This window comes from Parasteatoda tepidariorum, chromosome 7 (genome assembly GCF_043381705.1).
Source record: "Parasteatoda tepidariorum isolate YZ-2023 chromosome 7, CAS_Ptep_4.0, whole genome shotgun sequence".
Lineage (NCBI taxonomy): Eukaryota > Metazoa > Arthropoda > Arachnida > Araneae > Theridiidae > Parasteatoda > Parasteatoda tepidariorum.
Window position 1 is genome coordinate 60,214,034 of NC_092210.1, and position 18,994 is coordinate 60,233,027.

The 18,994-nt window shown below is 29.2% G+C and overlaps 1 protein-coding gene across 3 annotated transcripts in view; it reads left to right on the plus strand.

Annotated features, from left to right (window-relative positions):
* The first annotated feature begins 7,092 nt into the window (after window positions 1-7,092).
* The window catches only part of LOC107439338 (males absent on the first), a 32,649-nt gene continuing 20,747 nt past the window's right edge, over window positions 7,093-18,994 (plus strand). For 2 of the 3 annotated variants that reach the window (XM_071183490.1, XM_071183491.1), the window contains exons 1-5: window positions 7,101-7,391; window positions 9,776-9,853; window positions 12,318-12,487; window positions 14,070-14,123; window positions 17,022-17,186. In XM_071183490.1, coding sequence (XP_071039591.1) covers window positions 7,238-7,391; window positions 9,776-9,853; window positions 12,318-12,487; window positions 14,070-14,123; window positions 17,022-17,186 — 621 coding nt within the window. In that variant the 5' untranslated portion in view covers window positions 7,101-7,237. Of the gene's footprint in view, window positions 7,392-9,775; window positions 9,854-12,317; window positions 12,488-14,069; window positions 14,124-17,021; window positions 17,187-18,994 lie in introns of all 3 variants that reach the window. The other variant, XM_016051902.4, reaches the window with a different exon arrangement.

Here is an 18,994-nt window from a genome sequence, read left to right on the forward strand (position 1 = left end):
ACCGTATATATATATATATATATATATATATATATATATAAATTTATTATATACTAATGTTATGACAATAATATTATATTCTTTAAACTTATCATTACAAATAAAGAGTGAGCTTATAAAATTCCTAATTTTTCTGAAACAGAGGTCATTTATTATATAGTATTATTAAATTGGTCAAATCTAAAATTAAAGAAATTTTCACGAAGAAACGTTTGGAAAGGCAATAGTTTCTTTAAAAAATTACGAAAAAAATTCCAATTAAAAAAAAAAGAGACATCATGCTTGTGATAAAAGATTCACAGTTTTCAGTAAGTCGAATTTCAATTGTCTAGCGACATTTTTTACTGCATAGAGGGGTATTTTTTTAGCATATTTAACTATTAATAATACTTGAACCAGTTATTTAATATTTTCACTTGTTTTTATTAAACCGTACTCCATATCCGTGCATCTGTACGAATTCTTCCTAACTTCAGGTTTCAGTACAGTACAATACTTCATACGAATCATTTATAACTTCATGTTCTCTGCAGTCCAATTTTCTATACAAATTCTTCATAACTTCACGTTTCTGTGCAGTAAAATATTCTAAACAAATTCTACATAATTTGACGTGCTAGTTTCCACACAATGAAACAAATTTTTAGGTTTATCTAAATCGACAGCAATAACAAAAATTTAAGGGTTTTTTACTTTTTGCCAAATTTTTATAACATAAGAAAAAATACTTCAAATTTTCAGTTTTTTTAATGTTATTGTAGTATTAAGTCTTACATTCAATATGATAATAAATTTTGATAACATTGTTCGTAATTAGAAACCAACAAAATCACATTGTGCAGTACTTCCTGTAACTTTTAGACCTGTTATAAAATGTGAAGTCAAACTATACTCATACATAAGAACATTGAAACATAAAAACTTCCTGTTATTGATGCATAAAACGATAATCAAGTTTTCACTGCAGTGTATAACTTTGAAAGGAATTATATAATCTCAACACGTATCTTATAAAAGCCTTATTTTAAAATATTTTTCGCTATCTGAAATTTAAAAAATTTGAAACTTCAGACTAAATTCTTTATGAAATTAGCTTACCAAAAATTTTTCACACATAGCAAGTCTTATTTGATTATAAAACCATCCTGCATGAGGTTCTACATTCGAAATGAGCGTTAAATTAAAAGTAAATACTCTCGAAAATATTAATCGAAATTTTCAATTCATCCTATTCCCCCAATGGCAAACAGCTAAAGAAATAATGACATAGAAATGATAGTTATTAACATGAATTTTAGAAAATAATTTCAAAGATTGCAGACAGTCATAATCATATTCAAGTATATGCATATTTAAGTATACTCAAGATGCTCATACTCGTAATCAAGTTCTTGCTCTGTACGAAATCTGAGAAATTCACTGCATATTTATGTTCTATTAATTAGCTACAATTAGGAGAAGTTCTTCCGAGTCACGTCTTGCGGACACTCGGAGTGCTTTTGAAATTATTAGAGAGAACTTTCCTCGTTCTTAAAAGCAACGAAGTCAAGACTCACTGCTAATTAAGTTACGGTGATGTTCAATCTAATAGTATCAGTAAGTTATAGACGCAGAGTATTGCTGAAGATGCTACCAACTTAGATTTCTAATGTTCAATTAAATCTTTATGGAAACTCACAATAGTTTTATCACAGTTACTGAGCTAAAAATTAAATTTAATTATAGTATATTCTCTATAGATTATTATCTCATTTAAGAATCTATATAGGCTCTCTAATCATCTGTCTTAAAAATTCTAATTAAACTTTGGAAATAGTTAGCATTGGAAATAATGTTTAATACGAATACCAAATAATCGGCTGTCAAATTCATTATTGCATTTAGATAACATCAAGAATTCTTTAAAGTTTGAAACAAAAGTTGTAATCAATTTACTTTTCTAATATCGAAAACGAACGTGAATAAAATAAATATTTGGAGATGAATTTCAATGGATTATCGGAGAAATTCAGTTTTAGCATTTAGACCATGTTTCTCACACGCTGGCCGACGAACCGGTGCCGAGCAGCAAGCTCTATTCACAGGTCCGCAATCACTATTACCTTAAATTTGTTACTTATTCAATATCGATTAAAGACCTTTTTTCCTTACTTTTAGCAAAAGGATAAGAAATATTCTACTCTAATCCATTTTTCGTCTTCAGTAGCTACTTTAATATTTATCAGACCAGATCTTATAATACGATATTTTGTTAGAGTGTAAGCTTTTAACTCCAGAAGCAACTGTTTAAGCTTATGGATAGCAAGGGATTTATTGATTTTTTCTTCAACTTATTTTAGTGAAACTACATTTTTCGTTATGAGTGTTATGAGTGGCGGAAGGGTATTCCTGGGTGGAATAAACGAAGTACCTCTGGTGTATACTCCTGGTAGCCCCCCTAAGCGTGAAATCCGGCTGAAGTGAGCAGGCAGTCGGGGCTAAGTCAGACGTCTCTTATTTTCCTCGAATCAATTGAAGCTGCTCCCTTGCTACTACCATAAAACCAATTTTGAACTCGTGCCTTCATCTGCATCGACCGTCGCACAAACTAATGAGGCGCGCTGACTGATTTAAGCAGAGGGCCATGTCTGAGAAGCGGATTACAGTCTACTACTCATATTTGTAATGATAAATCTCTTAATATTATTCAGTGCAATATCAATGGTCTTTCTACCCCAGCCATGAAAGTCAAACTGCAAAAGGTATTGGATCTAGCGAATGATCTTGACGTACCCTGATATAGCCCTGCAGGAAACTAAGCTCAGGCAACAATCCTCTCTGAAAGTAAAAGACTTCACAGTATATCGTATAGATTAGACCCAGCAGAGAGAGAAGCTGCCTGGTTCTCCTCATCAGAAATTTGAATTTCAAAAAAAATTTCGCAGCAGTGGTGACCTTGAACTGCAGGATATTTCCATATTCAAGATCAACCAACATATTCAAAATGTATCAACCACCTAACTAGACAAATCTTCTGGAGAACTTCTTGAATTTTACAAACAAAAACATCATTTTTCTGGGTGATTTTAATGCTAAACACTTATCCTGGGGTTTCTCCACCAACAACAAGAAATATAGTGATCTGCTGGAAGCAGCTGATGACAGGGTTTTAAATTTTTCTCAATGATGGTTCATCTACATACACGTCTTTTAGTTATGAAACTTCTGAGGCCTTAGACATCACACTTATATGCCCGGATTTACATCATTTTTGCAACTAGACTGTCATCAAAAACATTAGCAATGACCACCTACCCATCATGACTAATAAAAGGGATAGCAAGTATTGTTATGGGATCATACCTGTTGACACTAGGAAATTCGAATAAGGTATAGATATAGATATGATCGTAGAAGGTATAGATATGATATCAATATGTATGATCCATCAATGTGTCAAAGGGGGAAATGTATTGTTATGAATAGATTTTTGAAGTGGGGACATCTGAATTTCAACTAATGTCCATCTCCAAGCGTTTGGCGAATGAAAGAGGTTTCGAATTATAGTTCTCTTATATTATAGTATTACTAGTGGGCTGCTCCCCCTGCTCGCTAATGCTCGCCAACCCGCGAAAATTGCTACGCAATCTTATATGGTTTGCTTCACAAACCAAGCTCGCTTCGCTCGCTACTAACTTAGGTACATTTCAAATGCACAAAATTCTAAGAATTCAAAACAATCATTCAAATCCATATAACAACTTTTTTTTAAAAAAAAAATTACATCTTTTTAGTAAATACTAAGTCATTAAAATAAATTTGAATTCAAATAAATGACATGTAATTCGTTAAACCTATTAGAAATGTGCTATAGTATAAAATCTTAAGATAAAATTTCTAAAACTGATATCTCTTTAAAAAGGTTAAAATTTTGGCTATAATTAAGTATATTAAAAATTGAAATAAGTGAATTGCAATGGAAAAACCTGCATAAACAACTATATTCTAGTAAAACAAATAAATTCGTGATATAAATCAAAAATCGTCAAATAAATTCGTAATAAATAAATTCGTGAAAAAAAGCGCTTTCGACAAAATACTAAAATAGAGATCTATCGACAAAGACTACTCACTTATGCCTAGCTTATGCTCTCTCTGGTTATTTCAGTTTCCGTTTTTAAAAGCGCTATATGTTGAGCCATCTCAGCTAGATTTGGCAATCATTTGTCGATTTTCTAGCGTTGCCATTCGGGGAGTTGTAATGAGGCTTTTTTTTGTCGCCGTGTAAGAGAAATATATATATAGATTAATTATAGCAACTCCTAAGGATTATTCCACCACGTGTTGTCAATATTAGCAACCAGGATTAGTATATGTAGTTATCAACATGGTGGAGATATTTTTTTCACAATTCGAAGTTTGGGGGAAAGAAATCCATCTAAAAAAAGTTCATTTATAAAATAATTGTTTAGTTGGAATTTTCAATCAGTTAACTGGTTGATAGTATCATTAAAAAGTGCACCGTATTTAAACAATGAATTTAAAAAATCATTTTGTTTAATAACCATTTGTTATGAGATTTTTAAAAATGGCGTTAAAAAAGATTTGTCTCTCAAAATGGGGGACGAGTCAAAAGGTATAGAAACTATGATATATGCCGTGTCTCTTGATAGGATTTTTAAAGTGATGGCATTGCAAGTTTATAAATAAACTCGTTGTTAAATATAAAAATTATTCTTAAATTTAAAATCATTTTTAGTATACTTTTTTCCGAGTACATCCAAATAATGTTTTATTTTTACTAAAAAAAATATAATACGAGTATAAATGCTTTCTTTACTTTCAAGGTTTGCAGTCATCCTGATATTTCAGATTTTCAGCTAAATAAGACTGTCGCGATTTTTCCTAAGTTTCAGCCTTTTTGCTTTGATATTCCCGAATTTTGTGCACATTCAGAAGACCACTATACACTATATTCTACCAAAGTAAACAAGGATTTTAAAAATATCGATTTGAATCGAGGAACAGGAAAATATAGATTTTCAATTCAACATCTTTTTATTTCAATTAATAATGAAAATTTCACAGTTTAATTAAAAATTTTATACATTGAAATTTTTATGATGATAAATTCAAGTTCATGCACTTATTTATTATTTTCAGCCAATCCAGCAACAAACCCACCACAGTTATTTTATCAAGGAATTTTTAGATGGCAAATTAGGAAATCATTCAGTGAAGTACTATTTTTTTTCTCTGTTTTTTTATTTAAGATAATTAAAAAAATTACTTTAAAATTATTTAAAGATTAAAAATCTTTACTAAATTAAAAATCTCAATCAAATATGACTGCCATTATGAAAAAATATTGACAATTTAGTGCTCTTTACTCCTTTTATGCAACGTTACTATAAAATTTTCTGTATATTGTTTTAAACTATTAGGAATTGTTCAACGCTCTATTAATTAAATTGTGCTAGAAAGTTTTAAGACTTTATGATCTAATAAATTCCATGTGATAAATAAAATAGTTTTAAAATGAAAAATATCATTAGTACCAGTAGAACACGAAGTCAAGTATCACTGGCTGTGATCAGTAAGTGGGTGGGTGACCACTTCGATCAGGATGAGTAGGAACCGAGGGTACACGGTATTGGCTTTCGTTAAACTGTTCAACAATAAAGTGCTCGACTTCCCGCTCAGGTCGTCGTTTTGCCAAAGCAGGGGAACCATTCCCTCTGCAGAGGATCAAAATTGCGATAGCATGTCCTCAGGGATGTTTCCCAGACAGTCGTCAATAGCCCATTGTGCAGCTCTAGTGCGATGTAAATAAAGTACCTACCTACCTGAAATTCGCCATCGCAGCGCTCGAGTACACCCTCTAGCGGATAGGTTATTTTCAGGCTTTTATTTATTAAGCTTTCATTTAGTTCTATCAGAATCATTAGAAGAGTAGGGCGCCATGCTTTAGCACCAAATAAAAAGCAAAATTTCCTTAAAGAAAGGACTGACAAACGACCCTGCACATTTTTAAATCTTTTTGAAACGGAACGCGCTCGACGTTTGAAGAGTGATTTCTCAATAGTTTTTACCTTTCTATTATCAACAACATTAATTCGATTTCATAATCGAATGCTGTTACAGATGTGTGTATTACGGTAAAAAAAACTGTTTTCAATTCATTACAAATTGAAGTGAAGTCAACATTGCTTACTTCATTCCAATGAACAAATGTGATTTCAAAACGTACAGAACTGTAATAGTTATAGAATATTCTTCTTCTTTATAGAACAGTATATATTTCTGTATCTATATAATTCGAAAAGTCACAGAAAAGAATCATCCGAATTACTTAAAATAGTATCATTTGTGTTGATTATTTCTTTGATTTAATAAGCGACAGTAAAGAAAGAACGCTACAATGCTGCACGTTACATTAAGGACAGCTCCAGAGCAACTGAATGACTGTTGATATAGAAATCGCAGGTATTCATCTCATACAACAGCGCCCCTTATAGTTCGTTGCGATCGCGAAGACGGATTATTTTTTTTTTAAAAAAAAGAGGAGAAGAAAAGAAAAATTACGTCCCGCAGTGGACTGATCGTTAAGACATGGCTCCCAGCAGATCACCGAAGCCAAGCATCACTGGCTACCGTCAGTGTGCGGGTGTGTGGCCACTTGTTTTAGCCTACGTAGGGACCGGGGGTGTGCGGTAGTGGTCCTAAACTGTTTCACCGTAAAGTGCTCGACTTCGCTTGCAGGTCGTCGGGTTACCGAAGCGGGGTGCATCCCTTCTGCAGAGGATCAAAATTGTGATGGCATGTCTTCGGATCATCCTCAGGGATGTTTTCCAGATCGTTGCCAATAGCCCATTGTGCAGCTCTAGTTCGACATAAATGAAACTGCATGCAATTTCTGACTGTATTCAAAAAAATTTCGAAATCGGAAATGTAATCAAAAACCTGTAAGCGAGAATGTTTCGTAGACAGCGAAAACCGTTCTTATAACTATCACTCAAATGCGATTTCTTTGCATAGAAATTTTTTTACTGCAGCGAAAACGGTTTCTAAAATTAAAACTATAAAAGCTATAAGCCAAACAAAAGTTGCTTTAAAAAAATATTGAAATTGCTTACAATGGCCGTCTAAAAACAAATTCTTGCATTCGATTGCGCACAAAAGTTTAAATGTTTTCAATCAACTCTTTCCCTTGTGGTTTGACTATTAAATTTATAATATCGTGACACAGCATTTAAAAATGGATAATAATGAAACAGATAAAAAGATTGATCGTCCAAATTCCTCTGCAAGTCAGAAGGAAAATTTGGCTCAAAATGAGCAAAATAAAAACAATGAACATCAACTAAAAGTTGGGGATCATTATTCTGTCCGCCGTTCGGATGATACTTGGCGTAAGTCTTTTTGTTAGCTGCAAAATAATTTAATTACTTTTTCTCTATTTTTATATATAACCATCTCTTTCTGTGTTTGTATCGTAACCGTTTAAATGCCGAATTAAGACAAGGTAAAACAAATAACTTAAAATTTGATAAATTTACCAAAGTGGAGAATAAAATTTTAAGAAATGGAGTGAAAAAAATATTAAGTTCTTAACTATGTTCCAGTTTTTAAACATTGGCAGACACTTATGTGACGATTATCAAGATCGCTGCAGCTGTATTCCCTTATATATCTTCGGTTGGAACAAGATGGTGTCCACTTAGAAGGCATGAAAATTTGAAATACCATTTCAGTAAATATATTAATAGTTGAAAAAAAAATTTAAGGCATAAAATTATGTTGAAGAGATATTCACCAGTAATAGATTTCAAAGTAAGTCAACAGCCCATAAGCAGAATATTTTCAAATGTTCTGCAACAGGACTTATAAATCTATAAAAATGTTCTGCAAACATTTCACAACGAAAAAAAGTTAACTTTATGTTAAAATAATAAATTTTCATTTATTAAAATACGATATTCATACACAGATACACTACATTCTTTTTAAAACCAAGGTAAACATTCTTGATTTGTTACTTTTTCAATCACTTTTGAAGTACGAAATTTCGTTAATGATGATAAATTATCAATTAAATGCCTATGATATGAAGGTCCGAACATTAAAATAAGGGCTGCCTTAAAAATCTTTTGAAGGGACAAGTGCGCAGATGGTGCACCATTTGCAAACACAAACATTCGCTGGTCTGTTGTTCCAACAACCTCTTCATCTCCATCGAAAACATTTGGTCTTTTAAAAACAATTCTGTCAATCGTGGATCCCCACGATTCACAAATTGCTTCTGAAATGGGAATGGAAAATATAAAAGTCATAAACTTTATGAAATTGAAAATCTCTGAATTTAACAAGTAAACAAAAGGAGTAGAGTGGTTTATCAAAGATTTTAAAGTCAAAAATTGAAACATACGAAAATTTATCTAAAAAGACGGGTGAAGAATGAGGTGGGAGGAAATGTTCTGCAAGATTGTGAGGGTAAGCTTTCAAACCTTCAGGTCATTATGGTCAACAGAAGAACGTATGAGATTAGCGTTGGGGATTGTTCTGCAAGATTACCGGAGGCAGGTAAACGAGGGTTCGCAGGAAAACGCTGTCACTTATTCACGATACAAATTGTTCTGCAGGACTTCGTTTGTTCTGCGACGTACGTCACAGTTTTAGGCACTTTCTGCTTCTGGGGTCAACAGGAGCACTAGGAGATGTTTCTGTGTCATGAGCTGTGGCGAAATAATCTCCAATTCTAGGCAAGTTCCGGGCAGCAACCCGTGCGAAACTAGAAAGAAAATAAACATCATAGAAAGGGACCAACTCGAATGGAATAACATTCAGCCACCCCTGGGCAACTATCTACATGTTTCTTATTTTAAAAAGATTTGAAAGTTTAAAATCTATTTGGCACCTTTGCGATTGTAGTTGGCGCGACAGGTCACAATACGGAAATATCCTCAAGCACTACTCATGCCTTCATAACATTTCGTGCAAAATTTTTCTCGATTCTTTTAATACTTTTGATGCATCCAATATGGAGGTATTTCCGTATCAAGATCCACCATGTCATTTATTATTACCAAATTGAGTTTAAGCAGAACATTAGTTTGCACCGCCGGTCACAATACGGAAATATCTCCGAGCACTATTCATGCGTTCTTAACATTTTTCGTGTTTCTTTTAATATTTTTGACGCATCAAATTTGGGGAAATTTCCATATGAAGATCCACCACCCCATTTACTATCGCCATGGGGCTAAATTGAGTTTAAACCGAAAAAATTTTCTAAAAAAACCTGTAGAGGTTTGTTCAGGGATGGCTACGAGTTATACCTTTTGTGTTGGTCCCTTTCTGTGATGTTTATTATAGTTTCATGTGTGCCTCCGCCTGGAAGTTGCTAAGATTTGGCGATTTTTCTGTCACAGATCACGATACAGAAATCTTACCAGAGTTAGAAATGAAAAATTATTAGTATGAAGAACCTGTTTAATACCATTGTTGGAAAAATATTGAATGCTATAAAAAATTTGATTTTTGGTAAACTACAAGCTAGAGAAAAATGAAGGAAAAAACTTTCTTTCTTTCCCTTAGCTCTAAATAGCCTTCTTTTGTGTTAAGGAAACTTTTTTTCTATTAATTTACACATAACATTTGTTATTTAAATACCTTAGTATTAAGTTACATTATTTATTCCTTTAATTAAAAGAGGTAGAGAGGTTAATTAATGTACTGTTTTAAACCATCCAATAGTTAATTATCTGAATTTTATAAAATATAATTACTTTTACAGATTCGGCAGAGATAATACACGTTCGCCATAGTGAGCATGACAGCACCAAATGTGAATACTATGTCCATTATGATGGTTGTAAGTATATTGATTTTTTTTTCTTCTTTTTTTGTTAACACTAGGACTGGACAATAAATTGATGTATCGCGAATTATCGATTTAACGCATAAATCAGCAGACCGATATAGCGACTTTCATTTTAGGCGATGCATCAGTAATCTGATTTAAGATAACGCTCGCGGTTTAAGGGGATTCTTGCCTATGCTAGCTCTATCACCTCACTGATGAAGACGGTTTTGATTTCATCTAACTGAGAAGATGTTGATTACATTCAGCTACAAAGATGATGTTCGTTTCGTGATTTTGAATGATGAAGGGCAAGGATCAGCGTTGAAATGTAGAATGTGATGCATAGTTTCTTTCTGTGCCATTTTTGTCCTGGGGATTTTACTTTTCTTTAGATTCAGTGGAACTTATTTTGCGATTGTTGTGCGTTTTATTTTGACGGGATTTAACATTTCATGTAAATTATTTTCTGTGAGACTTTTGCTACTTAGCAATCGCTGCACATTATTTCCTCACTTTTTTTTTTCTGTCTGGATTTAGCATTTCTTGGATTTAATTATTGGATATATATTATCTTGGATCATATTATTAGATTTAATGTTTCTTGTCAATTATTTTTAGTAGACCTACTGTTACTTGTCAATCACTGTTATCTTAAACTCTCATTTTGAACTTAATCTATTAATGAAAAGAAATTATGAATAATGTAAAATAAAAACATTGTTTATTGATTTTTTTAAAAGTGATACAATTTAATATTTTATATATTTTGTATTTAAGTAATTTATACTTTGTTATAAAAAGTTAGTTTTTTTTTTTTTAATTTAGTTAATGCACATAAGTATAATAATTTGATAGAATTTGATTATTTTTTAAACCAGTAATTCTTCAGTCCTTGTTTTAAAAAAAATTAAGACAAATCCTGGATTTATTTAATTTGCTTTTATTTTTGAGGAAATTGAAACAGAGTTGGCGTTATTTCTTTTTTTTTTAAAAAAATTTGGCTGTTAGTTAAAATGACTAAATTTTTCTACTTAAATGAAAAGTTTAGCAATGTTTAAATGTTTTTTAATAATTTAACAATAGTGCTCTTAAATATAGTATATATATATTTTTCTAAAAATTCTTTCAATACTTGTTCGCTAAATAATTTGTTAAGATAGTCAGTATTATTTTTAAACATTTAAATCTTTAGTCGATTTCATTTTAAAAAAAGAAAATAATAATAAATAAATTAACTTACATTTATTAGGACCATTTGACCACGCACATTAGTCAATACAACTCTATTATAAGTAATTGAAAAAGGCCTAACGATGTTTCGAAAGCACGTTTTCAGAATTTTTGTTCTAATTGGAACTCATGCCTGTAATATATATAGTATTGTATATTATTGTAACATTGTTATAATCTTTTTTACTTATTATTTTCTTTAGAACATGAAAGAGTAAAAATAAAATTTACAAAAAATGGTGTTTCAATATCAGAATTATTGTAAAAAAGTGTAAACAAATAAGAAAATTATATTTTAGCAATTTTATTATACTGCTTAGAGCATTTATCGTCTGCTAAATTTAGCTAAGAATTATCCTTATCATTCAACACATGCTTAGCCTTGCAATATTTTCAATTAACTCAACTTCAGAAAATAATTCTTAATTAATAAACATTCTTAACTTCCTATATAGGATACTGTATACACCTAAAAAAGAATGAACTAAATTTAAAGGGAAAAATATATGTTTTCTACTTAACTCAAAGGGCTTACCTGATCCTACAAATACATTAAGAAGTTCATTTTATATATACTTCATTTGTATAAATAACCTAATGTTTCTTTTTTTATGAATTTTCACTTAAATTTTCCCCATTTAAACTTAAAACACAAAATATATTTCAAAATAAAACAACGATTCTTCCAGGTGAGAACGGAAATATTTCTTGGTGCATTTATGTTTATTCTGTTTTTTCAATGTTATTTTTATATCAGCAAAAAAATAGCCCTACTTTTTGACATATTTTACAAAAAAAAAAATCTAATCATTTTTATTTTTCAATTTTAAACTAACAATAGCCTAATTAATTGTGCGTAGTTGTACAGGGTTATTCATAATTCCCTCTGTTTACTACAACCTTATGTTTACTACAACTGGCTCCAGTGGTACATGTTGCTGCCAATTAAAACTTGAATACTTTCGGAATAATTTCATATGTTCTTTTTTGCCATATTCGTCTTCGTTTTTTTATTATAACGCTTCGAAACCCCCGAGGGAATTATGAATAACCCTGTATTCATTTCATAGTTTCTAATTTATGTACCACTGTGTGTCGATAAAATTGATGTCTATTAATGTAGAAAGATAAAAGTCTAGCTAACTTGATAAAGTGAAGAAATCAGCTGATTAAAATTGTTTAGAAAAGCAACATATCCTCGTTTTTTTCTCTGAATTTTACCTTTAAATTTCTCTTATTTTAGGTAATCGCAGGTTAGATGAGTGGGTTGGTTCTGACAGATTTGATTTTTCATCTCACAATAAGGAGCATGAAAAGAATAATCTCAGCCTAGCTCATCAAACTGACCAACCAGATAGAAAAATTACTCGAAACCAAAAGAGAAAACATGATGAAATTAATCATGTTCAAAAGGTATAAACTGTCTTATAAGAATTAAATTTGATCAATTAGTATTCACTTCAGGATATTTTACTTTTTTCCTGTTAATTACATGATGAATACTTTATGTTCAATGTTTGCATTACTATTGACAAAAAAAAAAAATTCTGATCAACTTAAATACTTTGTCTATCTAAATATTCCATCTGAACATGTTTCTAAGTCTATTATTTAAAAAAATTCCTTTATATGTCATTTTTATGTTGAGGCATAGGTATAAACTAATTTGTTATGCAGAAAACTGTGGATGTCATTTTGTGATGACACTTTAATAATTCCTTTTTTTACTCATTTTTTAAATACATTCAAAACAATTTATTTAAAAAATAGGAGTTCATCAATTTTTTTCAAATAACATAGACTAATTTTTAATAGTGTTATTTTTTTCCATATGTACACAGAATAAAATTGTTAACTTTCTTTATGTTAATACAATTTTATAAGAAAAAGTGTTCAATTTTATAGTTTTTTAAATTTGAAAAAGAGGATTTGTTAAAAGGAGTAATCTTTAACAACTTATTCTTATTTATAAAAAATATTGAACAGTTTCAAGTTTCTCTACACATAAATGAATTTAATATTTATTTTTATATGGTCTTATCTGTCTTATTAATGCACATTATTCTTAAATTCTATATTAATCTCATATTAGTTAATAATATGTATAATAGACTATTTACCTTTTATATATTTAGTTATATTACTTCTGCTTACAATTTTATTAACTAAAAAGGATAAACGAAGAATGTCTAGGATTTCAATAAAATTATTTAAATTAGTGGTTTAAATCACGATTTTAATTACTTAATTTTTAAAAAGGAACCATTGATTCAAAACAGCAAAGTTTCATAATATAATAATAATAATTAAGTTATTTTACCCCACTCTATTGTAAGTAAGGAGAACAGAAAATTTAATCTTTCTAAAATATTTTTTTTTAAATTCTCATATTTTTTTATATTAAGTTTCTGCTAATAAAAAAATAACTATTTTTTTAAACAGTTCAAATATCAGTGATACAAATATATAGCTGACAGGTATTAGGTGTTTTCCTCAAATCTTGTATTTTTATTTTTACTGACAAAATTCCTTTTTTTTTTTCGACATTAGAGGGGGGGGTTGTATTATATATATATATAGTTGATTTTTAAAATGTCAAATTTTTTAGCTTAATTGTTATTAATGTTATAAAATTTGTAAGATTTCATCTAAAAGAAAAATTGAATGCTTACATTTGCTATTATTGTCTACTTATGCATTCACAGAATTATCTTATGTTAGAAATATTTTTATAAAAGAAACTATGAAAGAAACTATTTAAAATCAAGACTCTGTTAGTTTTGTAGGTGGAAAGAATAGTTCACAAATAGTAGGAATAGTTGAAATGCTAATGCATTTCTAAAAGAGAAATAATTACATAAGTTATTTTTTAGTACGAAAAGATTTAGCTCTATATAACTCTATCCTAAATTAATATTTTTGTTTATTTTGAATATGCTTTTTTTAACCTTCTAATTCAAAGTTAAAATAGCAATAAACTTTTTTCGCCTCTTAGACTTATGCTGAAATGGATCCTACAACAGCTGCTTTAGAAAAAGAACATGAAGCAGTAAGTTACAAGTCCCTTGTCATGATTATGTTTTCCATATTGTTATCATTGAAAAAGTTTTATCTTTTCTGTTAATGGTATTTTGAGTTTTAATTAATCCTGGATTTTTAATTGTATTTTTGTTTTAATTTTAAAAAAGTGACTGGATCATTGTCAAATTAATGAAATGTGATACAGTGCAACGTCTCATACCCAGACCTCCCTTTTCCCGAAGGATCGATTTCCTGGACTCTTTTTAACAATCAAAATAAACAAACATCTCTTCATCTTCCCCTTTCTTTAAAAAAAAAGAAGAAAAAAAAGGTCTTTTGACACGTTTTCTCTTCTAGCTTGCACTGAACCCCTGATTTATGCATTGAACCCATAAATCACAAAGGGAAAGAAGAGAAGATCTACCAAGACCATTGAGTGACCTTTAGCAATGCTCCTACTCTGTAATGCAGGAAAAGAGGGAGATTTGTTTTCAAAAGACCACAACTGCGTCCCCTCCCCTCTCTTTTCCTATGCAGCTGGCTAGTAAAAGAGGCATTTCCTGGAAAATTTTTATTGAAAGAAAAGGGTAAACACTGCAAGCATAAACATGGAGGGGGAGTCAAAATGGAACATTTGATTAGGTCTAAAAGGATACATGTCCTTGAGAAGCATTCATTCTTCCCCTGACCATGTAATATTTAGGAGGCGGGGGGGAAAGGGGATAGCATTCTTTCTTTAGCAGATTCTTTCAGTCATACAAGAAAAAATAAAGAGAACCCCATCAGCATGCCCCACCTTTATGCTTGATTGATAGCCAATAATTGGAGAGAAAACAATAATTTGTCACTTCCCCACCCTCAACTTGAATGATCTCCTCTCTACACTTATTTTCTTTCACAAATAAGGAGGAAATGAATTTTTCTCCTCCACCTACCCATCTTAATGAATGACGGGAATTTCCCTTTCTTGCTGGAATCATTCTAGTTAAAAATGGCGGATTATTATTTTCATAACTGTCAATTTTTTTTTCATTATCTATATTTTAAGCAATAATTTTTTTCCCTAATATTTCATATTTGATTGATTGGATAATCTAATACTAGAACATTATTCCCCTTAAAAATAATGTTTATTTATTTTTGCTTCTTAGATTTAAATCATTTTAAGCTTTGTTCCAAAATGAAGTGAATTACCCCTTCCTGCTTGAATCGTTCTAGTTCAAAATGGCAGATTAATATTTTCATAACAGTCAAATTTTTTCATTTTCTATATTTTTAGCAATAATATTTTATTTTCTAATACATATTTTATGTTTGATTGATTAGATATTCTAATACTAAAACATTATTCCCCTTAAAAATAATGTTTATTTATGTTTTGCTTCTTAGATTCAGATTGTTTATTAGATCATTTTAAGCTTTGTTTACCTTGGGGGACAATTATACGGAAAAATCTATTATACGGACATCTGGAAGTCCCACCGATTCCAGATATGCGACTTTACACTGTAATATGTAACTAGATGAAATTCAATAAATTTAATTTACTTGGTGCATGGTAATCGTAAAAAGAAAGTATGTGAATAATATCCTAAATCTTAGAAACCTAAGTCTGAAAAATTCTATGTAGTTTTTTTGGTTTTAGCTTTGTCAAACTTATTAAAAAAAGTTTATTTGAAATGTATTACTTAATTGATTATTTGTATTATTCCTTATAAATTAGTTTTGAAATTCAGCTGTACTTATTTATTATCATTGTTTATATGCATTCTGTCTCAATCTTTTCTCAACCTAAATCTAAAAATTTTATGTAGTTTTTTTGGTTTTAGCTTTGTCAAACTCATAAAAAAAAATTTTTTAAATATATTGCTTAATTGATTATTCGTATTATTCCTTATAAATTAGTTTTGAAATTCAGCTGTACTTCTTCATTATCATTGTTTTGATACATTCTGTCTCAATCTTTTCACTTTGTTAGGCTATTTAAGACAGCGAAACATTCAAATAAGTTAAATTATATGTTTGTCAATCTGCAAACCTATTGAGTTAAGATTTTTTTATACATGAAAATGTTTTAATTTTCTTTATTTTAAAAAAATTTAAAGGGACAGATTTTGCTAAGCTTGTCTGAGGTCTTTTCAAAATGGTTAATAAAATGCTTGGAATTTTTCCTGATCAATACAGCAACAACACCAAAAAAAATATTGACATACTGACATTTTACAAATGACTGAAACATTCTAATAATTACTAAAAGGGTTAAAATTTACGTTGAAGAAATAAACTACAAAAATCATCATTATGAAAAGATTTTAGCATAGTAAAAAAATTGATGTTCAGTAGAAGGTATTTTTTAGTTCTCTGCTCATATTCACTCATCTCATTTTGAACAAACTCTATATAATGAATCTATACTTTTAAATCAAGGAAAAAGAATAGCTATTTTTTTCTAAAAAAAAAATTTTATTTTATTCTATGCCAAGTTTTGATACTTATTTTTTTTAATTTAGTTTAGTTAATGAATATTGCTCCTCATTTTTAGTTATGTAGTTATTTAGACATCACATTAATTTTACTGAAACATTTTACACCATTAGATTTCACAGTTGGAATCCCTTCTCTTAAGTGAACATTTATCATAGTTCTGAGAGTGTCCACTTTATGTAGATTTATGTAAAAACTTATGTATGATAAATCAATGATTTAATAAATCAATAAACACATGACTGAGTACAGAAATAAAATTAATACAACGTTAAACATTTGAAAATGTAATTTTTTTTCCTAAGTGGGATAATAGATATTAGCCAATCTTAAGATATTTGCAGCTAATCTTAAAATAATTACATCTTTAAAAAAAAATAATTTGTATTTTTTAATACGAAGAATAATCTTTTCTAACATAATAATAACTTTTATTCCATAGATAACAAAAGTAAAATATATTGACCGAATTCAATTTGGGAAGTATGAGATTGATACTTGGTATTTTTCACCATATCCTGAAGAATATGGAAAAGTTCCTAAATTATGGATTTGTGAATATTGCCTAAAATATATGAGACTTGAAAAAACATATAGATATCACCAAGTAAGTAGGGTTTTTTTTAAGCTATTTATATATATATATAATAGGATTGTTTTCTTATTAAGCTTTTAAAAAATATGTGTCATTTATAGTTAATAGCAACATAAAAACACAAGTTGCATTCTCTGTAGAACAATAAATTTTTATATTCTGTATACAATAATTTTTAGTTGTAATATAGATTTTAAAAAAAGTTTTATTCCTGTATTATGTATAACAATAGTATAATTGTAATATAAACCTTGTTTTATAAAATTAAAAACAGTTTATTAGAATAAAAGTTGACATTTAAATATTGAATATATGTTTTTTAATTGGAAGTGTAAAATTTAAGACAATTTTGTACAAAATGTGTGTCTGTTGAAGGATGTGAAAAATTATGATAAATCTGATTTTTCGATATTACAAAGATGATTGTAAAATAACGCAAAAAATAATGTACAAAGTTTATTTGGACAATTCTGTTATTTATCAATAAGCAAATACACTTTTATTGTTACATACTAAAAAATTAATATTATTGGTGTGAATGCATTCTGAGGTAGACCAGTGACTTTCTTTAAAAAAATAGTTTATTCAGATGCCTTGGTTTTAAAGGAAATCCTGCATCTTAAATAGCAGTGAATTCATAGAAAGTGCTTGTCACAAATTTTTCCTTTATTTAAGAAAAATATTTTGGAATTCTAATAAATAAATTTTTTTTAAGGTATTATATTTGTTCTCCTTCTGAGGACATAAAAAAAATTTTATTCATACATAGATTCTAATGATCTGCGTTATATTAAAAAAGTGATGTATAAAAAATTATTCAGGTAAACCATTAAAATTCGTTGAATTTTTCAAAGCTTTCACAATTTTTTTATACTATATTGCCTTTTAAGTTATGAAAAATAGATTGCAGTAATAAGAAAAAATGTCTTTTCTAACTTAAAAAACAACCCTGGTGATATTGTATAGTATGGTGTAAGATCAATATAACAAGTATTGCATGTTACAAGAAGTCTGCTATTACAATAATTTTCTAAGTCACTGACAAAATGCAAATGGGAAAGCTACAAAAATTTTATATTTGTAATGAGTTAAAAATTGCTTATCTCTCTCTATTGGGACAAACATCTTTTGAAAGAAATACTTTTTCTTCTGTTTAAGTGACGAATGTTATGCAGAAAAATGAACAAAAAAACCATCTTTATTTATTTCTGGTATCAATGCAGAAAAGTGAAAAACTGGTGTCATTTCACTTTATTTTATGTTTACAATTTCAACCTTTTTATATGTTCCTCCCTCCAAAAAAATTTTGCTATTTTTGGGAAACTTGTTGCTCATTTTGAAAAATATATGCCTTTTTGTTGATGACATATCTACTATACCATATATTTCCACAATGACCACATACTTCCCTTCTTGACAGATTACCACTTAATTCTGAATGTTGAGTTTAATAGTTATCATTGATAACAAAAGCTGCTGTACTTCATTTTCAGTTTTTAGATTTTACATTGCTATTTTCATGAAATATGTGTATTTGCTTATAACGACAAATCTATTTGCTGCTGTGAATTGTTGTTATGTCAGGCTTTTACTGTATATGCACATTATCAATCATATCATTTTTTTTTTTTTTTGCAAAAAAATATAATACATTGTTTATTGATTACTATTAGCATTTTATTCTTTTATTTTACAATTTATTAGTGAATTCTAGTTTTTATGGAAAAAAATATATTATAATTGTGTTTCATCAATGACCTTTGAATTTGCTAATATTATAATTAATGATAGAATTTTTTTCTATTTTTTTCTATTTTTTT